Source organism: Miniopterus schreibersii (genome assembly GCF_964146895.1).
Source record: "Miniopterus schreibersii genome assembly, chromosome: 17".
NCBI lineage: Eukaryota > Metazoa > Chordata > Mammalia > Chiroptera > Miniopteridae > Miniopterus > Miniopterus schreibersii.
This window is the reverse complement of record NC_138117.1, coordinates 42,587,479-42,614,796: the sequence shown is the minus strand read 5'-3', so window position 1 is coordinate 42,614,796 and position 27,318 is coordinate 42,587,479. Positions and strand designations below refer to the sequence as shown.

At 60.5% G+C, this 27,318-nt stretch overlaps 1 protein-coding gene across 11 annotated transcripts; it reads right to left on the bottom strand.

The window, feature by feature from the left end:
• Nucleotides 1–141: 141 nt before the first annotated feature.
• On the bottom strand, nt 142–14,448 carry PTP4A3 (protein tyrosine phosphatase 4A3). 11 transcript variants are annotated; one of them, XM_081116897.1, is made up of 7 exons: nt 9,541–9,631; nt 6,329–6,925; nt 6,019–6,202; nt 4,028–4,120; nt 2,495–2,625; nt 1,858–1,992; nt 142–774 (listed from the first exon to the last, which is right to left on the bottom strand). In XM_081116897.1, exons 3-7 carry the CDS (start codon nt 6,121–6,123, stop codon nt 657–659), a joined length of 582 nt encoding a protein of 193 aa, XP_080973023.1. In that variant the 5' UTR covers nt 6,124–6,202; nt 6,329–6,925; nt 9,541–9,631; the 3' UTR covers nt 142–656. The 11 variants fall into 11 exon arrangements, with proteins under 11 accessions (XP_080973023.1, XP_080973017.1, XP_080973026.1 ...); XM_081116891.1 differs by having other exon boundaries at nt 1,858–1,932; XM_081116900.1 differs by lacking the exon at nt 9,541–9,631 and adding an exon at nt 13,687–14,448 and having other exon boundaries at nt 1,858–1,932; nt 6,019–6,925.
• Between the last annotated feature and the right edge of the window lie 12,870 nt (nt 14,449–27,318).

Genomic DNA, 27,318 nt, shown 5'->3' with positions numbered 1-27,318 from the left:
AAAAAAAAAAAAAAAGACCCCAGCCTTGCCTTCTAACACCCCAGCCCCCAAAACATCAGCATGGCAACCACGGAGCCCGGCTCTCTCTGCAATATGAGAGATGTCCCCTGTCCTTAAGCTAGGGAACGCAGGGACCCAGCATGGACACCAGAGGGAGCCCCACACAGCCACAGGGTCCTGTTTTATTGCCTTCAACTGTCCAGAACAGCTGACCATCCTCAGACCCAATAATTTAGGAGGCTGAGAACAGGTCAGGGCGAGGGGCTGTGGAGGAGGGGTCCTGCCCAGTGGTTAAAAAGTACACCTGTCCCCAACACAAGGCCAGAGAAGAGGGGGAGCAGGGAGGGTGATGGCAGGAAGGTCAGGGACAGGGCCCTGGACTAAGCCTCAGAGATACAGACACAGGACACAGAGACAGACACAGGGCATGGAGACAGGACACAAAGGGAAGGATGGATGTAAAAAGAGGCTGACGGGCAGACACAGGGAGAGACAGAGAGAGAGAGAGAAAGGCAAGGGTGCTTGGGCGGAGCTGGACCCCAGGAGGCAGGTGTGCTGAGGTGCTGGAGAGAGAGGCCAGATGGAGGTGCCAGGCCCTGCTGGGTGGGGCATGGTGGCTCGGCCACCCCTCAGCCCCAGGCGGTTGAGGTCCTGAGCTACATGACACAGCATTTGGTCTTGTGCGTGTGTGGGTCTTTGAACCGCAATCTCTGTTTAGGCCGGTATTTTTCCAGGTAGGTGAGCTGTTTGCTGTTGATGGCTCCGCGCCGCTTCCTGGGGAGACAGGACAGGGGTGGGGATCAGGTGGGACCTGGTTCAGCCACCTGCCCTGCCCCAGGGAGCTCGAGGCCCAGGAGTCCAGTGGAGCTAGAACAGAGCCCATCCTACCTTTGAGCCTTTGCCTGAGCTGTTCCTACTGCCAGGATCACCCTTCCCAGTCACCTGCTGTCACCCCTGCTGGCCTTCAACTCACCTGCTACCACCTCCTCCAGGCTGACTCCCTGATCTCCCCACCTCCATAGTACCTACCCTTCCAAGGCCCCCATGTTTACCCAGGTACTGGCCCAACCCCAGGCCTGCAGGCTCCTGGCCACACAGGGTGAGGTGTGGACAAATCTGGGTGGAGGGAGAGAGAAAAGGGAGGAAGGGAAGGAGGGAGGGAGGGAAGCGGAGGACCCCAAGTGACAAGGTGTGGCAGGTGCCTAGGATGGTGCAGCAAGCACTTCTGGAAGTCATCCACCCCTACTGCCCAGGACCTCAAATGCGGCCATGGACTTGCTCTGGCCAATGAAATGTGAATGGAAGAGACACCTGTGAGCCAGGCAGAGCTTCAAGAGCCATTGTGTGGCTCCACCATGGCTTTCCCTGTGTCTGTGACCCAGCGACTGGCAACGCTGGAGATGGGGCTGCCCCTGTTGACGGTATCAGGTCCCATGAGCGGGGACACCCTGTGTGGTTTCAATGGCTGGGGTTGGGGCCAGCTCATTACTGCAGCACAACCCAGCCTGTCCTGACTCACACGGCCTTGGGCTGAGGGACCACAGTCCCAGAGGTTGGACTAGCCAAGCCTTCACCTCACTTTCTCCTCACCACACTCCTGGCCCTGGGGTTGGGGGGGCCACACACAGAGGCTAATCCTCGCTCACAGTGGGCAGCGTGACCCTTGGCCCTCAGGAGGGTGCACTGGGTACCACAACGAGGCTGCATGGGACTGGGGCCACCTCAGAGGACATCCCGGAGCCAGGGGTCAGGAGTGCCTGCTGGCAGGGCTCTGGGCCCCTGCAGGGTGGGTAGCCTCCTAATACCTGGACCCCTAAGCTGTCGCCAACCACCCTCGCCCACCAGTCGGCCACTCACTGTCGGATGAACTGGATGGCATCTTCATACTTCATCCCACTCTCGATGAGGGCCAGTGCCACGAGGACCGGAGCCCTGGGGGCAGACAGCAGGGCCGGGTCATCCAAGCCTCTGCTCCCCTCCCTGACAGGCCACCTGCTGAAGACGCAGGGCTGATGCCTTCACCCTCCACTAGACAGCTGCCCAGACCCCCCTGCCCCCATGCCCTTCCCTCCCCCATGAAGGGCACAGGCATGAAGCTCAGCTCAACTACCTGGGTCCAAATCCCATTCCCTCCTAGCCCTGCTGTGACCTTGAGTGAGCCAGGCAACCTCTTTGCTGGGCTCGGGATAAGAGCTTGATACTCAGCTATCAACCTTGCTCACCAGTCTTCCCTCTGCAAAGCTAGGTTGTTTCAGTCAAATCCAGGCTGTTTAATGGGGTCGGGGTCTTAGTGTCTGGAGAGGGGTGGGGCTAGCAGGAGGGAGTAGGGTCAGACTTCAGGAAGGACTTCCTCCCTACGAGGCTGGGAGGCTGATGTCTGGGAACCTTCTGGAAAGAGGTCATGTGTGATGTGGGCTTAACACCCACATTTGAGAGCAAGTCAGACCATGAGATCTCCATGTTTAAGCGAGCCCCACCCTACCCCCCAGATCACCTTCCCAGGCCAGCCACGCAGTGCACGGCCACACAGCTGCCAGGGTCATCGCAGAACTTGGCCTTCAGCAGGCTCAGCCAGTCCTCCACCACCTTGCCAGGCGGGGGTGCCCCATCATCAAATGGCCAGTCCTGCAGAGGGAAGCAGCCTGTGAGGACCCCTGCCCCAGAAATGAGTGGACCAGCAGGTCCAGACCAACCTGTCCCCAGCCTCCAGATGCAGCAACACCTGAATGAAACCAGTCTGCCTGGCTGCCTTTGGTCTAACCCAAGTCCTTCCTGCTGCAGGGGAAGGAAGGAAAGGCCATTTACTCCCTCACTAAGAGACACTGTACACACTTTTATATTGAGTCTTTCCAAGCACCCAATCTGTACAGGTGAGGATCCAGGTTCACAAGGCTGGGAAGGGCCAGAGGCGGGATTCAGGCCAGGGCCTCTGTGACCCTGAAGCTCTGGCTCCTTCTGCCACTCCAAACAACTGAGCAGAGATTATAAAATGGCAACTGCCAAAGACAGGGTCCTCTGATGTTGAGGTGGCTGAGGCCCAGGCAGAGCTGGGTGGGGCCTGTTGGATACCCTTTGTGCCTCCAGCCCAAGTCAGGGCAACCTTGTTCCAGGGAGGTGCCAAGAGACCCTCCCACAGGGCTGTGGTGACACAGCCACCCACCCTCTACACAGATCCACGTCCCAGGGCCAGGGACCAAGGAAACAGCCCAAGGGTCCCTCCCCACAGCCTCCATAGACAGCCTCCCCAGGGGCCAGCCAGGTGTACCTGCCCCACCCTACCTGCAGCTCCTGCTGCTCAGTGACAGAGCCGCAAATAAAGGCAGCAAGTGACTGAACGGAGGCCTCTGAGATAGGCACAGAGCTGCTGGACTCCCTGCTCTGCCCCACACTCACTGGGAGACCTTGGGCTACCTCCGAGCCTCAGGCATCTGCACAGTGGGACCACGTCCCATCAGGCAGGGCTGTTGGGGTCAGAGTCCCAGCCCCTGACTGAGGAGCACCCCTGCAGGGGGTGCTGTTACCAAAGTGCCACTCCCCACAGTCCTAGTTCTGCCGCACTCTGGCTGCACTCTGGCTGTGGCCTCAGACAGCCACTGACCCCAGCCTCAGTTTTCCCACAACCGAGCCACTCGGGGGCTGTACTGAGGCTGAGAAGCCGTGGTGCCTGCCGCCCCAGTGTGGGAGTGCTGGCTGTGGGAGTCAGGCTGTGGCAGTGCTCGGAGCCTGCGTTCCCGCCTCCTGGGCCAGGCTGGCCTGGGAGAAACACACTACTCTAGAGGTAGGAAAAGGCCCTGCAGAGAGGAGGTGACTCACTCGAGGTCACAGAGCCCGCTGCCTGAGCCTCCCCAAGATGTGTCCAAACACACAGGGCCCAACACAAACATGCTGGGGTGGCAGGTAGCACACAGGGAGACCACAGTGCCTGCCTCACAGCACTGTCCAGATGGATAGAGAGCCCCCTCCCAGGGCAGCTGCAGAGCCATCGGCACCACTTGACCCTCACCACGACCCCCACCACGACCCTCACCACAACGGTGATGCCATCCTTCTCCAGCAGGGCCTTGTCGTAGGTCACTTCGCACACCCGCACCACGGTAGTGGCCCCATACTTCTTCAGGTCCTGGTAGGGAGAGAGAAGGCTGGGCTGGGCTGGGCTGCAGGGCTCAGGGGTGGGAGCCCAACCCGAACCCCCAGAGCAGGCCCCTCATGCCCAGCTAAACAAGACAGAAAGGCTGATTTGAAACATAAGCCACCGAGGTGGCCTTTTGGGCTCTGTGACTTGCTGGGTGCAAGTCTTTCCTGATGCTTCTGGGGCAACTGCACCCTGGTCTACCCATCAGGGAGGTGTCCCCACCCAGGCTCATTGTGATCGCAGCCTCCAGCACACTACCTCCCTGTTCTTGGGTGCTCAGGGCCCAGGAAGACCCAATTTTCCAGACAAACCTCCTGGATCCCCAAGCAAGGACAGGACACCACCAGCCGTATGTGGGCTACTGGATGATCCTGGCTCAGGGGTCATGAATGGTCCAGTCAAGGGGCACCTCCAGACCCCGCACTGGGGCCATCAGTCTGGGAGGGGCAGGCCTCCAGGGCCAGGGAGACCTTGGCGCGGGAAGAGGGGCACGTGCTGAAACGGCAGAAGGAAGCTAGGCTCTGGGTACCAGTGGGGAAGCCCCAGGGAAAAGGTCAAGGCAGTTCACAGCCAGGCCCAGGGATATTTATACCCGGGGGGGGTATCCCCTCCACCAGCCACAGGCAGGGGCTGCTCCCACCCCACCTGCTCCCAGCAGCTATTTTGGGGGTGGTGAGGAATCAGCTGCTGGACCTTGCTGGTCATGCGGCAGGGACACTGGACACAGTGAGGGCAGAACACAGTACCTCTGAGAATGTTGGAGCAGGACAGGGTGCAGGGCTCTGAGGCTGTGGAGGTGCCTAGATCCCTCTGTGCCTGCAGCAGAGGGTGCTGTCACCCAGCCAAGGTCGAAGCTCTGACCCCAGGCATGCACTTTACCCAGACCCCGGTCACACACTGAATCCAGACCCTGGTCACACTCAGCCCTGACCCTGAACACAGGCTGAACCTTGACACTGGTCACCCTCTGAGCCCTGACCCGGGTCACAAGCTGAGTGCTCTGCTCAGTCTCTTCCTAGGCCCTGAGATTATCTCAAGGGTCTCAGCTGTGAGGGGACAGCCCTCCGAAGGGCCCCTGGTTCACATCCTGGGTCCAGCCCCTCTGATGGCAGGGTGCTCCTGCCTCCCCTTTATAGTTTCCAAGGCTCCCTCATGCCCAGATTCCTGTGTATGGTGACCAGCACTCACCCTGCAGAGGGAAGAGGCTGCACACAGCCCCAGGCTCTGCAAACAGCAAGGAGTTCGAACCCCCCACACCCCAGTTTCCACTGGAGGCCGGAGGCCCTATGAAGAGACCCAGGCTGGGGCTACGAGCAACACCCACCTGCCTGCCCACTCTCCAGGGTGCAGTGGTCGCTCTCTCCTGTGGCAAGCTCGGACTCTTGCTCAGCCCCTGCTCACACAGACAGCGGCGCCCTGAAGCCCCCAGCCCAGCCTGTTCTAACCGAGGCCTCCGGGAGAGCCTGTGGGCTTCCTGCTGCCTGAGGTGGCCCTGGAGCTGGCCGTGGTGCTGGCCTCCAAGCCACTCCCCCACCTGCCAGTCTCTCCAGCAGCCCCTCCTCACCTGGGGGGCCCCCCTCCTCCTTCCTGCTCAGCCTCTGCAGAGGCCAAACAGCCAGCAAAGGGTGCGGGGCTGCTCCTCCTAATTCTGAACCTGCCTCTGTTCAGGCAGCCTGGAGTCCACCTGCCCACAAGCCAGCCCCCAGGGAGCCAGTTGATCCCCAGCAGCCCTCACCCAGAGCTCCCAGGACACTCTCGTGTCCCCCCTTGGGGATTCTGTAACCAGGGCACCCATTTTGCCCCCACTGGGCTGACAGCTACAAATCTCTCTCGGGAGGCTGAGGGCAGCTGGGCCAGGCTTCCGGACACCTCTCCCGGCCACTCACCTCGATGAAGGTGCTGAGGGTGGCGTCTGTGGGGTTGTGCGTGATGAGGAACCGCATGTTCTTGTAGCTCACCTCCACAGGGGCCGGCCGGTTCATGCGTGCCATGGCTCCTCCCCGAGACGGGCTGGGGACACTCACAGGAGGGGCCCCCAGACCCCCAAAACCCAAGAACGGGATCTCTGTGCTTTTCCAAAAGAGAGAAAATGCTTTTTAAAAAACCTGCCCCCGCACCCCGCACAAATATTGTGCAAATACTTGGGAGGGGGTAGGATGCTCTCGGAGTGGGGATAGTTAAAAAAGAAAACTCAACTCTTTAAAAAGAAAAAGAAAAAACAGCGCCCCCGCCCAGAGTAAAACGGGCCAGTCCAGCTCCTGCCTCTTAGAGACGAATAATCATAAAAGGGCGAAAATAAAAATAACCAAAAAGCTCAGCAAAGAAAACTTTTAAAAGCCTAGAGTCAATCTGGCCGTCGATCCGTGCCCAGGGCTGTGCCTGTCACTGGGGACGTCCTCTCTGCATTGGTGGACAGATGGACGGGTGGACAGTCCTCTTCACTCAAAGGCGAGCCCCAAGCCCACAAGGACTAAAGGAAAAACAAACTTAAACTGAACCAATAGAGCGTCCTTGGGGTGGGGGTCAAAGGCGATGGCCACGGCGGGCAGTGGCTCTGATGCACGGGCCTCTGTCACGTTACCCCATCGGGGCACGGCAAGTCCTGGCAGGGTGCAGGGGGCTCAGGCGGCCCGGGGCCGGGTGGAGGCCATCGGCAGGCGAGGGCAATGGTGAGGGCCAGAGGCACAGGGGCCCCCTCAGCAGCAGGCACGGCGATGCTGGGCACGGCAGTACTCAGAGCTGCCCCGCGAGGCCCTCTCCATGAATCCCAGGCCAGTCAGCAGCAGGCAAGGTCTGCAGATGGAGGGGAGAAGGAAATGAGAAGAGCAGAGGTCACCGGGAGCCCCACCTCCTGAGAGGGCTGTCAGCCTGCCCAACCCCCACCGTCACAGTGATGCTTCTCCCAGGGCCCTGCTGCAGGAGTTCGGGTCTCAGTTTCCCCATGCGAGAGCACAAGGGAGGACAGCTCCTGTTTGGACTGACCCAGGGCTCTGAGGTGAAAGGACAGCCACCAGGACGGAGTGGAGAGGGAGAGAGGGAGGGAGGGATTTCAGGGTCACACACACACCCTAGAAGAGTCCTGAACCCCAACATGCAGATGCCCAGGTGGTCTATGGTAACAGAGGCCTAGCACCCTGAGCCTGGCCCCCTCCTGGGCTCAGCAGACACCTACCCACACCCCAGAACAGTCCCCTGTCCACTGGGGAATTTCTGAGCCTGGTGATTCTGGGGCGGCCGGTCCTTGGGGAAAGGCTCTCAGGCATGGAGGCCGGGGTGCTGGGACCCACTGTGTGAGTGGAAGAAGGCCCCACTCATAGTCATGAACCCTTAAACGTCTCCACTCCAGCTTCTGTCCCCACCATTCCCCACAGGGTTGGCCAGGCACAGAGGTAAACAAGCCGGGCTCTGCCCTCCATCTGGGAGCCCAGGGAGCCAGGACAAACCACAACAGCCAAAGGGCCACCCACCGGGCACACGCCAAGGTGGTGACCGAGCAGGTGGCCAGGAGTGGGGTCACTGTAACAGGGCGTGGGGAGGAATGCTGCTGGGCCACAGAGACAGCCATCAGGCACCTCCATTCCTGTCTCTCCCTCTCTGGGCCCCAAAGGCCCCAGGCCTAGGGCCTCAGCAGCAGCACCAGCCCCACTCACACCCCACAGGTGGGCTAAGGGCCTTGGACATATCACTGGCCTCAGTTTCCCCACCTGCACAATGAGAGTCCAAACAAGATGCCCCCAAGGTCCCACCAGCTGGGGCCCAGTGGTCAACAGACTCCTCCAGCCATTGGCTCAGCCCAAGCCCCACGGCTGGCACTCCTAACCGCTCACCCGGTAGGGTTCTCCATGCCCCAACCCACCACCTCTCACCTCTGCCCTTGCCCCTGCCCCCACTTCTCCAGCTGCCCACCAGGCAGGCTAGGCCACTGGAGCTTCAGCCTGGGTGCAGGAAGGGCCCAAGGCCTGAGACCCTGAATGCTGTGGACCAGCTCCACCGCCACTCCTGGACTCAGGGCAGATGCCACGTCTCACTCACACCCTGCCCCTTGCGTGGCCGGGGAGGGTTAAACAGGGGTGTAGTGCCCCGGGAGGGGGAGAAAGGCAGAGAGAAGGAATCCTGTCCTGTCTCCGCAGCCAGCCTGTGCCATCCAGGAGCCAGAAAGAGAGAGCTGCGGACGGCCCAAACACCAGCGCACAAATACCTGCTCCCGAGGCAGCAGGATACCCCGGTACATGTGTGTGCATTTGTGCGTGTGTTTACCAGAATGAGAGGAGAAAAAAGGTCCAAGGAAGCCACAGGACTCCGGGCCTTTCCCTGAGAGGCTGACCACCACCTCACTGCCACCGCTGCTAGGCACCTGGGAGACCCTGTGGGCATCCGCAGATGGCCTGGCTCTGCTGCCCAGTACCCCTCAGGTACCAAAGTCCTCAGGGCCAAAGGTCGCTGGGCATGGAGGAGCTTAGAGCCACCCCACGTTCCTGCACACTTGAGCCTGAAAGTGTCACTTATCAGTGGGGTCAGGGATTAGACTGGCCAGGGTCAGAGGTTGGGCCAAGGCCACTACCCAGATTGGGTTCTCGCTACACACCCCACTTGTCTCTGCAGAGTCTGGGACTCCCAGCCCTAGGTGGGAGCAAACAGTGATGCCCAACCTCCTGTCCCATGTGTCCCACATGGCCCAACCCGGCCTTGTGGCCCTCCCTCCTAACTACACCTCCTCAGTGAGGTCACTGAGTAGGATCCCCAGGCAGGGCAGACTCAAGTCCACCAGCTACCGCCCCCATGCCCACCCGACATTCCACAGGATCCTGAAGCCCATCCTTCTGGCCTTCCTGCCACTATCCCATCCCCTCTCCTGAGGCCCCAGCCAGCCTCCTCCACCCTCAGCCAGGTCTACAATTGTCCTTTGGAGACCTGTTGAGGGAGGCCCATCACAGTCCCTGTCTGCAGATGAGTGAACAGACCAGGGAAAGACAGAGGACCTTCTCTGAGCCTGATCAGACCAGCAAAGTATCCCAGGGGTTTTCTCAAGCTCAAGTCTAGGAGACAAGGGCAACACTCAACCCAGTTTAAGGAGGCGGAATCCAAGGTTCAGGGCGGCCATGGCCTCATCCCTGGTCACAACTAGCTAAGGGGAGAACCAGTTTGGATCCAGGTTTCGGAGGAGCCCCTGGCCCCAGAAACGGGTATGCTATGGGGGAAGCTGAAGGGCTGGGGCACAGCGGGTCCCGGGAGAGGTAAGAGGAGCACGGGGGCAGGGCCGCCGGCGGGCTCCGGTGGGGCGGCGGTGCCCCGGCGCGCGTGCCCCCTGGGCGGGCAGAGGCTGGTTCCGCGGGTGCGGCCCCCTTCCCGGGGCGGGGCTGGGGTCCTCGCGGCACGCCCCCCGCCCGGCCCGCGTGGGCCCCGCTCACCCGACCGCGCAGGCGTCCGGCCGCTGCCTCCATCCGCTCGGGGCGGCAGACCCGGGGCGCAGGGCGCTGGTTCCGCGGGACGCTCCCGCCCGGCTGCCGGGGGCTATTTATAGCGCCCGGGCGTCACGTGGACCGGGTGGCCGGTGACCGGCTGGCGACCTGGCTTGTTGTGGCTCCCACACCTGCCGCCTAAATATAACCGTGGACCCGCCGCGCCCTGCAAACAAAGGGGCGACGGAGGGCCGAGCGCAGAGGAAGCGCCGAGGAGGAAGGGGAAATGCAAGGGCAGAGGGGAGGGCCGCTGACCGCCGCGGGGCGGGGCCCCTGCCTCCAGGCGCGGCCTTCCTCCTGCCGAGTGCGCGCCGCCCTAGAACCCTCTGGGGCTCCCCATGGCCGGCGCGCTGGAGGGAGTCCCCTGCAGGGGGGCTCCGCGCCGCGAAGGACAAGATAAAAGCGCAACATGCTCTCGATGGGCACCAGCACAGCCCAAGGCCTGGACCCACAGCTCCCAACTTTGAAAATGCTAAGAAGGGGGTCCTGGTGGGTTAACAAGGCTGACACCTCCAGGATGAGGGCCTCGCCTGCTCAGACTTCTGCTCGGTCCCTGGCCTCACGCTGAGGACCCCTCTACTTCCTGAGCGCCTGCTGTACCAGACACCGCTGCCCCTCACTGAACCCTCGCACATGGACGTGAGGGAGCTGTGATTCCCCACCATGTCCCCAGTGTGCAGCAGAGGACTGGAGGCACTGGGACGCAGAGCCCACACAGGGTCCCACAGGAGGGCATGAGCCACAGGGTGCTGTCTCCACATCAGCTCATCCTCTAGGGCTCACTGGGTGCCCTCTCCCCAGGAGGCCCTACATGACATTCCCAGGCAAAACCTTCCCCAGGGTCCTGGCTTTGCTTCCAGAGAGCACCATGTGCAGGCGCAAGTTCTCCTGGGATTGTTGGCCCCAAGAGTGACTGACATCATGATGGCCAATGCCCTACCTGCCCTGCCAGCCCAGAGACCCTCAGAAAGGGGGGAAGTTGGATGGGAAGACCCCCAGCACACAGGTCCCTGGAGGCTGAGCCTCGATGGGAACCCTGCCCTGAGCCCAGCTCCCAGACAGACAGCCCAGCCTCTGCAATCAGCAGTCAGCACCCCAGGGGCAGCCAGGGGAGCTGGCCAGGGACCCAGCTGAGAACACGGCACTTTCCTGGGCTCTCCACACACACACACACACACACACACACATTCAGAGAGCATCAGCCATGCCCGTGACCCTGGATCACAGATGGATGGACCACTATACAATGTAGAAGGACTCTGCAGGAGCCCCACCCACAAACACACCCCCAACCAAGCCAGGGGGTCTGCCACCAGCTCATGGAGCTGATGGCATAAGCTCCCAGACAAGAGCTCCTGCACTTGTGCCTCCCCCCAGCACCAAGGTGGCCTTGGCCAGCATCCCCACTCCAGTGCTCCTCACTCCCGGCTTCCAGCAGCATCTCCCTGAAAGATAGATCTAGATACTGTGTCCCATCAATCTCCCACCTTGACTTTTTACTGAGGGTCTGTCCCCTCAGACACTGTTCCGACATGGCATGCCATAAACAAGACTGTCAGCCACACTGTGTGTATAAAACAGCAGCTCAGAGAGCTCAAGGCACTTGCCCTAGTCACACAGCCAGGAAACAGAAGAACCACAGCTGGGCTGAGTCTTGCTCATCCCAGCCCTGGCCCTCTGGGAGACAGGGCCTCCAGGGCAAGGGGTTTCCCCCACCCAGTCTGTGCCCGATTTGTCCAGATGACAGTTCCCGTCAAGCTCAGGGATCCTGCACCCAGCACACAGAGCCCACCCTGCTGCTCAGGCTGCAACCTGGGCCCCAGGACCCCGATCCCCCCCTTGCCTGGGGCACCCACTCTGGCCAGGCCTGGGGGGCACCTGCTGCCCCTGGCACAGCCCCAAGCCCTTCGGAGAAATCTATTTTTATCCGGCAGGAGCCGTTCCTGGAATCCTCCCAGAGCAAGCCCAAGTCCACACGCTGCTAGGGGGGCCTGGAGGGGAGACCCAAGCTGGCCAAGCCCTCACCCACCCACCCGAGAAACCTTCCCAGAATCCTTCCACCCCTGCACCCAGAGTCCAGCCCGCCTCACTGACCAGTTGCTGCTGGCCCTTTTCCCCCCACTCCTGTCCTATCCCTTCTCCCTCAGCCACATGCCCTTCTGAGTAGAGAGTGGTCCAGCCCCAGGAAAGACATATCCCGAAGGCCAGACATAGAGGATGTCAATTCCACCCTGCCTCCTGTACAGGACCTGGCACCAGGAGGACCCCCCCACACACACTTGTTTGTGGACAAATGACCCAACGTTCTGGGCAGAGGTCCAGATCTGGGAAATGTCCAGAACCCATCACGGGATCTCAGCCCCTGAGGTCCAGAGGAACCTCAAAGGTCACCTACGCCATCTAATCCTGAGCTTGCACACCCCAGCCTGCTCACTACTTTTTGGCAGCGTCTTCTGCCTTCGGGAAGCTCCCCAAGTTATCAGTCCCTCCCTCTAGTGCCTCCTGAGTGCTCACTGCTGGGATAGGGACCAGCAGGAGGAGAACTCCCAAGCAGAATAAGCCAGCACAGCAGGCAGGCACTGCAGAAGGCAGAGTTGCAGGATCTGGTAATCAGGAAAGGCTTCCTGGAGGCGATGGCCAGTAGGGGAGACAGACATGCTCCTCATGTCCAGAACCGCATCATCAGGGCTTGACCAACTGCTCCGACTTCCTGTGCAACCCAGGGCCAGCGCTTGCCCTCTCTGGGGCCCGTGGCCTCCTCTATAAATGGAGACATTGCCAAGGAGGAAAGCCACTTTCCAAGGTACTGGCAGCTCCCAGCTGGTCACGGGGCACCCCACTGTGGCCTGGAAGCAGAACCGTGTGAAGCAGGCTTCAGTTTCCATGGGGCCTGGCACCTGTTCTACCCGGCAGGATCTCAAGGTGGAGAAGACACTCCCTGGAGCTCTGCAGCTGACCCACAAGCCCTACACAGGGTCACCTTGCCACATACATGGCTTTTGTGGTGCCCATAGGGCATGGTGCTGATTTGCTTACCCATGTGGTCTGCCTGTCAAGGCCACCCTCTCATTCTGTCAGCCATCGGCACTGCCTGGGCAGGCCACAGCTCCACCACAGACCAGAGAACTGCGATTGTCACCTTCACAGGCAGGCAGGCGGCACAGGCAAGAGCAAAGCGCTGCCTTGATATTTCCAGTCCCTCAGGGGGTTGTTAAACCCAGGATGACAACAGATGACCATCTATGTTGCGATTATGCACAGTAAGCCCAAAGGGTCAAACAGATTAGAAGTCCTTCATTTATTGAGGGGGGAGGTCTGTGTCCCTGACGCTCCACTAATTTATTTGGTACAAGAGGGTTTAACATGGCCCCATAGGTAAGTAGGGATCAAAGGTTTACACCAGAGCAGGAGAGGCTGTTGTCAAATCCATCTGGGCTAATAATGGCCATACCAACCATGGATCACCTGTGTGGCAACTGGTTCCTGCCCCCCAGCACCTCCAAGGTCACACGAAGTCGGGGTGACCTGAGCCAGCCCCATGCACACCGCTGTCCTGAGCAATTATTCACAACCCTGTTTCCACTCCCCAATGTGACGATATATGACTGATCGTTCCATCACTGTGATGACCGTCATTCAACAAAGAGGACATGGGCACAAAGGGGCTCTGTAAATACCAGGGCCAAACACCAGGCTGGTTCCCACTGCACTGTGACCCCATCCCACCTCCTGACAGTGCAGCCCGGTCACCCTCTTCCTGTTCCATTGAGGCCACAACTGGGAGGCTGAGGACACATGACAATATCAGAGCCTGGAAGGAGAGGGTACATTTCCACGTGGTCCAGTCAGCTCTGCAAGGAAAAGGCTGCTTCCTTTACCAGGGTGGTCCCTCACCCCTTTTGACTGAGGAAACCACTGAGGCTGCAGCTCAGCTGCCAGCATGAACAGGAAGGCCTGGGGTCCCCTGGCCCTGCTGCTCTCTTGAGGTCTGCCCCTGGGGTGGCAACATCCAGGCCTCTGGCCACCCCACCGTCCACACCCTAGCCCCTCCACCCCAGGGCCCACCGAGCCCACCAGGAGCCCTCAGACACTCACCGAGTCCCAAGTCCTGGAGTCCCTCAGTGGCCGCGCCCCCAGCCTGGCTTTATCCTGGTCCAATTGCCCGCCCTCCCGCGTCAAAGGCCCCAGACCCCCACCCGCCCTTAATAGGCAGGGAGGCTGGGGCACAGGCAGGGGCAGCCCTGGGAGGTTCCTGCCGCCCAGCTTTTGGCTCCCCCCTCGGAGGGCAGCCAACAGCTGGACAGGGGATCTGGGACACGGGTCTGAGGTCACAGGGGGCACCCTGGTCCCAGGAGGAGGGAAGGAAAGCCCCTCCCCCAATGGGGAGGGCTCTGGGGCCCAAAGGATAGGGCAGTCCCCAGGGCCCTGTAACTAGAGGCAGCCAGAGCTGGATGGGGCAGGAGCGGGCAAGAGGTGCAGGAACAGAGCCAGAGGGGAGGGGAGTCCAGGCTCCAAGGCCCAGACCTTGCAACTGGCAGGGGAGTGGGGTTGGCAGGGGGCAGGCAGCCTGAGGGCTCCCCAGGTCTCTGGCCTGTCTCCCTTGCCTGTCTCCCCTGCTGGAGGCTGGGAAGTGGGTCCTAGGGTCCTTTCCTTACTGGGCCAGCTGGCTGCACTCCCCCACCCCCACCTGCCCACACAGAAGCAGCCTGCCCTTAACCTAAACACTGCCCCTATCCCTCCCCAGCCTGCTCAGGAGGCCACAGGGTCTCTTCTGTCCAGGTAGCAGCCCAGGTTCTCCCAAGCGCCCTCTGAGCTCAGAGGCATTCAGTTCGGCATTCAGTTTGTCCTGTTGTGGCTGTTTCCTCCCTGAGGAAGGAGGGACAAGGTCAGCTAGTGAGCAAGTTAGCCCATCCCACCCAGGCCTGAGCTCCAGCACTGAGGAAGTGGGAGGAAGCCCCCACCCATGAAGGCGGTGCTGTTCCTGCCTCCCAGGGCCAAGGTCAGTGGCCCTTCCCTGGCCAGGATGCTGCCCCAGTTATGGTGACATCAGGAAGGGTGGAGCCCTCTCCCCCTACCCTGGATGGGATGTGGGAGATCTCAGGCCAGTCCAGCCCCCTGTAGTGAAACTTCTGGGGCAGAGGGAGATCACCAAGAAGTCCATGCTTATGCCCACCCCTTAGGGGAGCAGTGGGGAGCAATAGCTGGAGGAAGGGCCTACTCTTTGCCACCCAGGCATCCCACCAGCCTAGGCCCCTGAAGAGCAGGGCCACGTCTAACCCCCTCTTAACATCCCCCCAGGTGGAAACGAGCCCCAGAGGACATTGTCCACAGTGGACAGGACAGCTCTATGACAGTTGCCCAGTCAGCAGCTCGGAAAGGACTCCCAGTGTTCACCACCCACCTCCCAGCAAGACTGGGAACACAATGTGGACACAGCCTGGGGCACTCCATCAACATGTATGTGTAAATACAATCTTGCCACAAATAGGGAAATCCAGACCAGATGGCTCTGCTGGGAGGGTGGGGACCCCTGCCTAGCACCACCATGTCCTGTACATCCTATTCTCCATGCCCTTAGGTCCATGCCCCCTCTTCCACCCAGGAGGCCACCACCAGGCCAGATGGCAGACTGGACAGGGTGAGCTCTCTGGCCTCACACTGCTAAGGACCTCCACCCAGCCTTTGGCTTTGACCTCCAAGATGGATTATCCACCTTTCTGAGGCCTAGGAGCCCTGCCTTGGTAGCCAGAGGACTGGAACCATTGGGCAAAGCCTCCCACTGTGGGCCCTGGGCCCACCACTGCCCATCCTGGCCCCAGCCCAGCCATCTTGGAATGGACATGGCTGGACTCATCCGTGGTTCCAAAACCTCATCTTGGTCCCTGGCAGGTTCCTAGGCCTCACCATCTCGCCCCGGGCCCCCGGCATCTGCATTTACACACATGCTAGGCTGACTCTGGGCTACTGGCAGCAGTGTTTCTTAGGCACACAGTGCCTCACCCCAGCCTCCCTGCTTGTGGAGCCCCCAGTCCCAGAGGCCTGGTTGTCTCAGGTGCTGGCAGCAGCTTCCAGACCAGAGCCCATTACTCTGGAATATGGTTGTCAGATCAGTAATTCCCCGTCCTCAGGTTCTAGATGGGAGGAACCGCATCTAGAAAGATGGATAATCCATCTTGGAGGTCAAAGCCAAAGGCTGGGTGGAGGTCCCGCCCTGGACTCGGTGTCAGACCTGTGCCCACAGTCCCAGGCACTTTCCTACTGGCACCAACTCCTGGCACCACGCACCACGACTCCAAGGCCCCTAAAGGCCATGCCCTGAACAGGCGTGGAGCGCCAGCAGGACATGGAGTTTCTAGACCCACTTGGACCTAATGGCTCCTGAGAGGCCCTCAAACGTCGCCCCCAGGCCCCCAGCTCAGCCCTGCCAAGAATGAGGAGGCCCCCCAAGAGGTGCCCGATCCTGACCCCTGAAAGCTCAGGGCCTCCATGGCTCACCATGCAGCACCTGCCCCTCCTGTGTGGCACACACAGGACCTTCAGCAGTCAAAGGAACCCTTGGGCACAACCAGGCTTCAGAGGACTTGGGTGGGTGCCATGGCCCTCACAGAGGGTCCTTGTGGCCTGACAGTCCCTCTCTATGGCCTGGAAGAGGCTGCCACCAAGTCCTTACCCACAAGGTGAGAAAACAGGTAGCCGTGGAGGTGTTGCATGGTCTGGAGGGTGGGATGGTCTCCGGTTAAGCTGGCTCTGCAGCAAGGATGCAGAATTCACTGGATTCCATGCGCCCACCTGAACAGAGCCAGTCTGTGGACCCAGCCCCTCTCCACCAAGGAGCAGCTATGGTTCCTTGGGACCCCTGGACAGTGCAGGGACAGAGCCCCTAAGCCAAGGAGAGGTTGTCATCTTGCAGCCAGCTCCCACAGGCCATGCAACCCCTCACGGCCACTCCCCAGCCAGGGAGCAGGGTGAGATCTCACCCCCGCACCGTCAGACAAGACAGCCAATCCCCTGGGCCCACCTAGCCACCCTGTACCCACTTGGGAGGTGAGGAGCAAGCTGGCCTGTCCTCAGACTTAGGACCCTGTCAGCAGGGTGCCCAGGAAGCTTGTGGGCCCCCAGAGTGGCAGAACCTTGGGACATTGTGGTGTGGGGGCCCCTTCTGCTCACCACCACCCCCGGAAGCCTGGCCAGAGCAGGAGGCAGGCACACCCTACCCATCATAGAAGATGAACATGGGCTACCTACGGCTCAGCTCACACTCAGCCCCTGCCCAGCTCACAATTCCTCAAGCATCCCATGAATGTCCCTTTCCTGGGCCCAGTGTCTAGTCCTGTGAAATAGAGGAAGGCCTGAGGACCCCTGCCCATAATGGCTTCACATGGTGCCCTCGGCACAGACCCGTCCCCACATCCATCCTCATGGCAGTCCTGGAAGGCACCATCATCCCATTTTATGGATGAGGAAACTGAGGCTCAAGCTATGCAGTCAGTGGCTTGCCTGAGGCACACAGATAGGAGGGGCTGAGCCAGGATTCAGACCCAGCCCAGGATGGGCACTTTCTGTGCATTTTTCTCCTTAAAACATCCCTTAAAGGGGAGTGAAGCCCAGCCCTCTGATAGATGTCAGGACTCCAGGAGTCCCCTCACCCAGCTCCTGCTTTATTCCCTGGGAGCCCCTCCCTGGCCCCGCCTGGAGTACAAAGCCCCTAGGGGTCAGGCGAGCAGGAAGGGGGAGCGAGATTGTGGAGGTAGCCAGGGCCCCTGGCCAAGGTCTGGGTGGACACACGTCAGAGGAGCCTGCGGGAGCCGCGGGAAAGAGCTCTGACCTGGCCTCGGAGGCCACATCCAAAATAACCAGCCCCACCACCCTGTGAGGACTCGGCTGGGCAGAAGTAGGCCTCTTCGCCCCTGGCGCTGCCAAGCTGGGTGTGGTAGGTCACAGTTATTTCTGGGTTTGTCTGGCAGCAAGATGCAGACCCTCCCCCCCCCCCCCGTGCCTCCAAATTGCCAGTGCAAAAGAGGCGGCTGAGACCCAGTGAGGCAGGACACACAGGACAGGGGCCTGAAGAGTTCCCAAGGTGCAGAGGTCCTGCTGGGGACCTTGAGCTGCTGACCTTTCCTTTCATCCATCTTTGAAGAAAAATGTATGGGGACAGAACAGGTGAGGGACTCGCTTTAGTGGTGGCCAAGCATGTGCCCACATTACCCCATCCGACCCCTGCGCTACTCTGTGAGCCCCTTACAGGCAAGGACCTGAGGTAAGGGGCTGCATGGCCACCAAGGCCCCACCCCATACCTTGCATCCCCTTACCGGGCAGAAGTGCCTACCCAGGCGCCCAGGCTCTGCGGATCTGTAGGAGGCAGACCCCCCACTGGGGAGGAACTGACAGATCCCCACAAACAAGAAAGCAGGCCACACACATCAGGGGTGATTCGGGTGCCTGTCCCTAAGCTTCCACTCATTCACTCAACAAAAACTGGTGCGAGGCACCTGCTCAGGCAGAAGGAGGGACTCTGAGGTCAGTATCCCAGCACTGGGGTTCCCACCATGTCCCAGCACCGGACCAGTGTTAGCTGCACTCTCGATGCTAAGAAAGTCCCTCCATGTTGGGAGCCCTGGGCAGAGCCAGGTTAATCCTATTTTGAAGACTTTAACCCAGAGCCTGCTCAAGCCAGATGGTGCAGGCAGGGGAGGGATTTTAACTTTTAAATTGAGTTAAAATTCACATAACATGACATTCTCAGTTTTAACTATTTTAAAGTATACACTTTGATATTTTTTAGTATATTCAGTGTTTTGTAATTGTCACCCAGACAATTCCAGAACATTTCCATCACCTCAAAAAGAAACCCCATATCCATTAGCAGTCACTCCCCTTTCTTCTCCCCCAGCCCCTATCAACCATCCAACCACTTTCTATCTCTACAAATTCACTACTCCGGACATTTCACAGAAGTGTAATCACACACTGGGTGGTCTTTTGTGTCTGGCTTCTTTCACTAGGCATCATGCCTTCCAGGGCCATCCATGTGGTGGCACATGTCAGAACGCCACTCCTTTTCATGGCTGGGTAACATTCCATATGTGGAGAGTCCACACTTTGCTATCTGCTCCCCGGCTGACGGACATTTGGGTCATTCCAGGTCCGCATGCATTTCACCCTCGGGGACTAAGCAGCGTCACACACGTGTCAGCATCTTCAAAGGCTGCTCCCTCCCTCCCTCCCTCCCTCCCTTTCCTGTCCTGGTCCACCTAGTACCTCCTCACAAGGCAGCGGGGCAAGGCCAACCCCACTCAGACCTGAGGTCAGTCTGGCTCTGCCTTGGGAGGCAGCCAGTCCTCTGGGAATGGGGCCCCACACCCCAAGGGCAGCTGTGAGGTTGGCTCATAGACCAGTGGGGTTGACACATGGCCTATGCTTGGGAGTGGCCAGCGACCCTCCTGGGACATGCCCGCTGTCGCCTGTCCTCAGCCCACCGATGTCCCCAGAACACTCACTATCGCCCAGGACTGGCCGATGGACACACCTCCCAGCAACATGCTCTGGGATCCCAGATCCTGCCCCAAGCCCTGGTTCTCACGCTCATTTCCTCATGGGGGTGGGGGAGACTTGCTCTGGCCCGAAACCCCAGCAGCTCTCAGGAAGGGCTTTGCCCATAAGGACCCTGAGCCAGAGGCTTCCAAAGGGAGGGATGAAGGGAGGGGAGGGGAAGAAGGAACCAGCTAGGGGCTGCTCCTTGGCCTCCCCACGGCTGACTGGGCAGAGCTGTCTGACCCTTGAGCCCGCCAGGTCCGCCTGAAGGACAGAGGCCTGGGCAGGCATGAGGCAGCCAAGCACACAGGATGCAGGGTCCCACTGGAGTCAACATCCCTCCTAGAGCCGGGCAGGCCCAGCGGGCAGTGCCTGTGGGAACGGTCTGCAGGCCCTGCCGGCCAGTTAGTGGACACTGGGGCAGCCTCAAATGCCAGGGCAACTAAGTGTGTCCCGAGGGGCAGAGGCCCAGGCCCTGATCCTGCTTCAGGTATGTCCAGCCTGCAGGGTGATAGAGGGGAGGGATGTATAAGGTAGGGGCTGGTGGGGGAGAAAAAGGGCCTCACCCGCCCTACTGCCACCATCCCCGCCCCAGACCTTGCCTCCCACCACTCCCCTGACATCGCACTAACCATCCAGGGCTGAGGCTGCAGTGGCCTCCTCAGTGCCCGGAGACTGTGACTTCATGGGCCAGGTCCCTGCCGGGCCTCACCTGGGGCTTGTATGCAAAAGGGGTGGCTGATAGAGAGACAGACAGATGGACATGCCGTCTGAACAGTTCAAGCCATGCTTTAGCCACGCGGGCCCCGGAGCGCCCAGCTCTGCCCACTCTGCCCTCATTCCCTGCCCCAAAAGCTCCACCTGGGGGCCCCCAGTTGCTGGCTGTCCTCTGACCTCACAGGCTTGAGGGCCCCTGGGGACAGCCCTTCGGGTGACTTCCTGCCAGGGAGTCTGGGGGAGGGGTAACCAAGGCCTCCAGATGGCTTCTTTCCCCGCGGGCAGAGGCAGTGTGGGAACAGCCCAGCCCCCAGCGAGGGGAGGACGGTGAGAGCAGGGGTGGGCTGCAGGGGTGGGCTGCAGGGGTGGGCTGCAGGGCTGGGCTGCAGGGGTGGGCTGCAGGGGTGGGCTGCAGGGGTGGGCTGCAGGGCTGGGCTGCAGGGGTGGGCTGCAGGGCTGGGCTGCAGGGCTGGGCTGCAGGGGTGGGCTGCAGGGGTGGGCTGCAGGGGTGGGCTGCAGGGGTGGGCTGCAGGGCTGGGCTGCAGGGGTGGGCTGCAGGGCTGGGCTGCAGCACCCATCCGCAGAGCCCCTACTGCGCACCGGGCCACCTGGACCCCCCCCCCACCTCCTAGAATCCCCAGAAAAGGGCTCCACACCCTCACTTACAGAGGGGGAAACTGAGGCACAAACAGGCGATTACACCAGGCTGAGCTATCCAGCCACCAGGTGCCTCTTTCATCACCAGCCTGTCACCACACCAGCGGAAGCGGCTCCTCTCAGCCCATTTCAGTGATAGGATAGCCGCGGCCACAGAGTAAAGGGTCTCCCAGAACAGGATGGGCGTGGCTGTGTTGGGATGGGTCTGCTCCTACCTGTCCCCCCCACACGCTTAGAGGCTCCTCTCTGCCCCCTCTGTAAACAAGGGCACAGGCAAGGACCGCACAACCCAGCCGAAGCTGCACCTAACACTGACACGCCCTCCTTCATCCAGTCCACTTCCCCACCTGCCACCTGGCAGGGGTGTCCTCACCTGGGAAGCAGGGGGGAACAGTAGCTTCACACAGCTGACCATGAGGATGAACGGAGGTGCCCAGGACAGGCGCCCTGACAGCCCAGAGCAGCTCAAGATGGTGCCACTGGCTTCCATGGTGCTGTGAACTCAGGCCTGAGCCCTGGGGAGCCTGCCTTCACCCAGCTCCCCTCCTGGAGCCACTCCTTCCAACCACTGTGATGCCCATGTCCTTCAAGCCCAGGTCAGATGCCACCTCCTCCCAGAAGCCCACCATGACTTCCTGCCCCTACACAACCTCAGTCTTGGGGACGCACACTCCGGGAAGGTAACTGCTGTCTCCTGCAGGTCCTGTTCACCCACAGGCCCCTCTCAGGATCAGGACCTCCTCTGTCTGCCTTCTCCCATCCCCCATGGGGGCCAATACAAGCCTGAACAGCCCCCTCAAGAGGCACAGGAGCAAGGTCAAGCAATAACCTGCATCCCCACCCCCTGTCTGCAACTGCCAAGATGGAGTTAATGGGGTGGGAGGGATGCATGCTAGGCCCTGTGGCCCCTGCGCGTCCTCCCCCTGCAGCCGAAGGCTGTAACTATGGGGCCAAGAGGAGCTCACATGGGCAACCAGGTGCACCTCCCCAACTGCCCCCAGCCCTGTTTCTAAGAGGCTTTCAGGAGGGGCCTGACAAACGAGGGTCCCTCCGGACCGGGCCCTGGGCCCACAGGTGGAGTCAGGAGGAGGTGCACAGTGAACATTAAGGAAATTTTATGTGAGATACCAAACAGCAAGTGTGGGCCATCTGCTCTCCAGCAACTGAGCCAGCCCCAGAGCCCGGACCCCACAGCAGTTAGAATTTCCTGGGCTGTTTGAACCACTCAGGGGACATCACCGACTCTGTGATTAGAACAGCAGCGTAGTGAGCGCACTGATCCAATGTTGTCCCTCTCCCATGGGTGGTCCTGGGGCCTGTCACTGCACAACCTGACAGAGAGGGAAACTGAGGCACCCAAAGACAGCACCACTCAAGGTCGCAGGCCTTGAACGGCATCATGGTGAGCCTGCAGTGATCTGGTCAAATGAGGAAGATGCAGGCTTGGAAGCAGGCCCCGGGGCTCCGGTGGCTGATGCTTAACCACCAAGGCCACTGGCTTTGTCCTGACTCCCCACCCAGTCTGCTGCGAGGTCCATGGGCTATCCAAGCTCCCCATTCTCCAGACAAGGAAACTGAGGCCCAGGAAGGACAGGGACAGGCCCTGGGTCACCCAGAGAGGCCTGGCAGACCTGGGCTTTGCCTCTGGGCTCCCTAGGGCCATGTGGAGGGGACAGTGGGGTCATTGTGGAGGGCCCTGGGCACCCCCTGAATTCCATATGGCAATTCCCAGCAGATGTGCCACTGGGCAGCCGGCCAGAGAGAAGTGAAGCCCAGAGGACATTCAGCAACTGACCCGACAGGAGATGAAGGAGAGAAAATGTTTGCTTTGGCAGAGCCAGTCCGGTGTCCCAGCACCAAGGGACGAGGCAGAGTAGACAAGGCGGCGAAGCCCACTGTATATCCATGGGGGCGATGGTGGACCGGGCAGGCAGACAGGCACTCAGGTGGGTGGCAGGGAGTCCTCTACGCCCTCCATACTCCGTGCCTTTCCAGGAAGCCTGAGTCACAAGAAGGGCCCCAGAGCCAGGAGAGTAGCCGGGAGCACTGGTCCCACGGGAAGCGGACAGGGCAGGGCCGCCTGCCCTCCAGCCAGCCCGCCTCCTCCAGCTGGGCCAGCCCCGCTTCAGCTTCGGGGTATCTGCTAGTGAGGGCGTGGGAACAGTCTCCTGCAGCTCCCAGGGGAGGCTGGGGGGATGGGGAAGCTGGTACAGCAGGTCCAAGGCCCCTTCTACAGAAAGGAAAACTGAGGCCCATAAGGGAGCTTGCCGAAGCAAATCTGCCATACAATAAGGCCTGGGCAAGGGTAGGCACAGGCCCCAAGCAAGGCTCGGGAGGGGAAGGGGGCAGCCATTGCACAGGAATTGGGCCTGGCTGCAGCCCTCCGCTCAACCCCAACCTGGGCTTGCCTTCCAGTTTGCCAACAGGGAGGCTCCCCAGCCTGTCCCCTGGGCCCACAGGGAAGGGGGGTGTTTTTCACCTCCCTGTTCCTGGCATTAGTGTGGGGATGGAAGGACAGTCCAGCAGTTCACCCACTGGCATCATGCCACCAGGTCCTGACCACGCCCTGCAGAGGAGGGACCACCACCCCCATTCTGCAGATTAGGAAACTGAAGCTCAGTTAAGGCAGAGCTGGGATTTGAACCCAAGTCTGGGGAGACCAGAACTGCACCACTGCCACGAGTGGGTAGTCAGGGCAGGAAGGAGCAATGAGAGGAATCCCCGGTCTCCTTTACAGAGAAGGTCAAGGCTGAGCAGGGAAAGGTGGAGTCAGAGCACAGGCCTGAATTCCAGACTCCCAAGTCCGCACAGCAATGGAGGGTCCCATCCCTGCCCACCCTGTCACTGGACCTGCCCGCCACTCCCAGAAGCTTGGCAGAGCAAGCTGGGCAGGGCTGGCAGGAAGAGGTGGGCTTGGAGGATCTAAGCAGGCAAGGGGTCCTCTGGGGCAGGCAGGATTAGCAGACTAGCTCCCAGGACAAGGACACGTCGGTGCTAAGTGGATTTCCAGAAAGCAGCCTCCAGCCCAGCAGGCCTGGCCCCGGAAGGGGCAGGGCCACAGAGGAGGGGCCCTGGCAGAGGGCTAGAGCCAGCCACCAGCAGTGGGTGGGTAGCACCAGCAGCAGCTTTCGAGCCGCTACACTGGGCTGCACACTTTAACCTCTCCTCACCTCAGTTTCCCCATCTGTAAAGTGGGGTCATAATGCGTGCGAGGAATACATATAGAACAAGAGGAGTAGCCTCAGGGATTGGAGCCCTGGTGGCCACCTCGCACCCCCTGCCCACCCCCATCTCAGCTGCAGCAGCCCGGGCCAGTTCTGAGCACTCTCGGACCCCCCTCACCCTGACAGTACTACCCCCAGGCACGCCAAGCCCCGAAGGTGTTAACACCCAGGCCAGCCCTTGCCAGTGGGCATGCACCCAGCCTCTGGTCTGCAGAAGGAGCTCCTGGGGGTGTCCAGAACACTGCTCAGGAGGGCCGGGACATGTGGACACACCTCCATGATCTCCCACGTGCTGGCTATCCTGCCCCCTCACTCCCCTGGGATCATCCCAAATAAATCCCCTGCACCCAAGTCCCCACCTCAGTCTTGGCCAACAGGGACCCAGCAGAGCAACCACATTCCAAATGTGAAGAGGAGGGCGGACAGGAGTAACAGGACTTGGGGGTGAAGGAGCTGCGGGGCAATTTTTCATTTCTCTCATTCCCAAATTTGCAATAATGCAACCATGTTACTTAAATGATGAAAAGCTTGCTTGTGTATCTGCTATGCGGTGGATTTATGCTGTGAAACAAGTCACCTCAAACTTAGCTGAAATGGCAATAAGCACGTGTCCTCTCTCGGGGCCTATGGGTCAGCGTTCCGGTGGCTTTGCTGGCAGTGTGGCTCAGGAGGGTGGTCATGGCCCCGCCACACCATCTGAAGGCTCCCCGGGGCAGGGGGTGCTGCTGTCTCAGCTGGCGACCCTGCGTGTCCCTGTCCCTCCCTGTTGAGCAGACCTCTGAGGGGTGGCAGGTAGGCTGGCTTCCCAGGTCCAGCATCCCGGAGAGCAAGCTGCAATGCAGTCACAGTCCGGCCTCCAAAGCCACACACATCCTCTGGGCGGTTTCCGTGGGTCACGCAGGCCAGCCCTGAGCCACTGTGGGGATGGCAGTGTGGGCTTCAGGGGCCAGCAACCCTTAGGGCTCTGCCCAGAGGCCAGGCAGCTGCAGGGTGAGCTTGGCTCCCTGCGGGGAGGCAGGGTCTTCCATAGAGGGGCCACTGTTCTTCAGCCTGGGGTTCTAAAACCACCAATGAAGTGGGGTGTGGGGGCTTCGGGGGACATCTGAGCAGGATTCCCTATGGGGGCAGGGCCCCCAGCAAGGCCTGGAAGATGCAGCTGTTTCCCACTTTCTGGTCTAGACTCCTCATGGTTCTGACACATTCTGAATGGAGTGCTGGGGTGCCCTGGGGGGCTGAAGACTGGAGCCAGCCCCCACCCAGACAGCCCCCACTCTCAGCCCTCAGGAGCACCCAGGCATCTGCATTAGAGGGGAAGCCTACTGGTGTTAGGCAGGTGAGTGGGGATAAGTGCTCCAATATATGCAAAGGGGGCCACAGCCAGGTGTGTCCCCAACCAACCCTGCTGGCCAGGGGCCCATCTGCATTTGAGGGCCTCCAGCTCTGTACCTGGAGCCCACCCACTCCCACCATGCACCAGGTCAAGCCCACCTGCTGGCCTTTGCACAAGCCGTGCCCTCCCCCGGGACGCTGCAGCAGAGACGCTGAGGCCCCATTGTCCAGGGTCCCCACCAGTGAGGAGACTGGACATCCACACCGCCCATGTTCCTAACTGAACAGTTAGGGCTAGAAGGCTTGGGGTGGGCACCTCTGGGCGCTGGCCAGGGAATGGGTGTCAGGCATGCTGCGTGGGCGCCCCCTTGTGGTGCCTGTGGGCAGGGACCACTGCAGGGTGAGGAAGGGCCCTCTCCAAGCCCTGACTCTCCTCCCCTCCTCTACCTCGCCCTCCCTGTCTCTTGTCTCCCAATTCAGGGACCTTCATTTAACCTGGAAGGACAGGACTAGGAACTTCAATGTCAGTAACATTCCTGGTTTGGATGTGGAAACTGCCCTCAGCCCAGTGGGTTTCACCAGGGTCCAAGAGGGTCCCTGCAGAATGGGGGGCAGGGATGATACCTGCCGGGGACTCAGGGTGGGTGGGCAGGAGGGAGCAAGGTGCCCTTCCCAACTCAGGGCCCCCAAGAAGGGCAAAGGGGCACTTCCAAACCTGCGTGGGTGAGGTGGGCAAGCTGGGGTCGGGGGAGGGGCAGGTAGAAGGCAAATCCTCACTCTCCCCGTCCTGGCTGTTGGGGTCCCCCCACTTCGGTCACTGATGCTCTGCTGCCTCTGGTGGGGCCTCCTCTGCAGACTTTGGGGGTCCTCTACATGGGGGGTCCTCTACATTGGGGGTCCCCTACATTGGGGGCGAGCTTGCTGAAACAGGGCTGGTGGAGCAGCAGCCCCATGTTTCAGCTGTAGGACTCCCACCTGTCACTGCCAACCCACCAGGGGTTCTGTCTGTGCTCTCCTTCCCCTGGTCCTTTGAACCCCTCATCCCACCCTGGACAAGCCCTAATCCCACTCACCCTTCCAGGACCAAAGCAGATGTTTCCTCCTCCAGGAACCCTCCTGTCCTCACCGTCTTTCCTTCCACAGGTACTGTACTCCCATCTCCTGTGTACAAACTTCTGTGAGGGGTGCAACAGCCCCTTCGATGCCCACTGAGGCATCCCAACTGTGGACTGTGCCAAGGGGAGTTCTCTGGCCTCGGTGGCTGGGCAGGTGTGGTGGGCTGACAGTTGGAACACCTGCTCTCCCTACAGTGTTGGGGGTGAAAAGTGAGACACTCTCAGGCTGACGCCTGAGGCTTTGTGCGGCTGGATCCTGACACTCAGAGGCCTCTCCTAGGACCACAGTCTCCGTGAGTGGAAGTGCCAGGGGTACCCTGCATCCCCAGCAGCGGCACTCAGGGACGTGATCCATGTGGCCACGCAGGAGGTGCAGAGACCAGAGAGCTTCAGCACCTGCATTTGGTGTCCACCAGGGGACAGCACGGCTCGCCAGAGCCCAGCTCCCTGACTGGCTCTAAAGGGGATGGGACCCCACAACTTGTCTCTCCACCTCTGGCCGCTGACCTCCCTCCCAACATGGGGCTGCTGCTCGCCCAGAGGAGCCCGAGTTATCACCTTGAATTTATTCATAATCCTGAGAGCTTCATTTGAAAACCTGCTACATGCGAGATCTGTACCAGTCCCCATGCCCACGACCGTCTCAGGCAGAAACAGTGACAAAGATTCAGGGATCTCCGTGAGCATGTGTCGGGGATGACAGCATCTGGTCCCTCCACGAAACACACCTGACCCTACATATGCTCTGAGGTGGGGCTGCTAACTCCCTGGAAATGGGGGCACATGGGAACAGTGACTACAGAGAACAACCCTGAGCGGAGTGACATCCAGGTGTGTGCCCCACAGAGCTCAAAGCAGGAGCTCCACCCAACCTGCTCACAAGTGTGTCTGAAGCTATGGTAGCGACAGCTGGGGCAGAAATGACCCCAGCACGCACCAGCGGACGGAAGAAGCAAACGCGACCTGTCGTACAAGGGTATTGCTCACCTGTGCTACGTGCATGGACCTTGAGAACAGATGTGTGAAAGGATCCAGACACAGAGGCCACACGTTCCCTTTCTGTGCAATGTCAGGACAGGCAGATCCTCAGAGTGAGAAAGCAGGTCAGTGGTTGCCGGGGACTAGGGGAGGGAATGGGGGTGACTGCTTAGTG

Excerpts from the sequence above, each read along its gene's own strand:
- PTP4A3 (XM_081116893.1), bottom strand. The coding sequence starts at position 6,123 with ATGGCACGCATGAACCGGCCGGCCCCTGTGGAGGTGAGCTACAAGAAC. Across the intron at positions 4,121-6,018 it reads CCCTCAGCACCTTCATCGAG|GACCTGAAGAAGTATGGGGC; the intron begins GTGAGTGGCCGG and ends TCTCCCTACCAG. Across the intron at positions 775-1,857 it reads GCCATCCAGTTCATCCGACA|GAAGCGGCGCGGAGCCATCA; the intron begins GTGAGTGGCCGA and ends CTGTCTCCCCAG.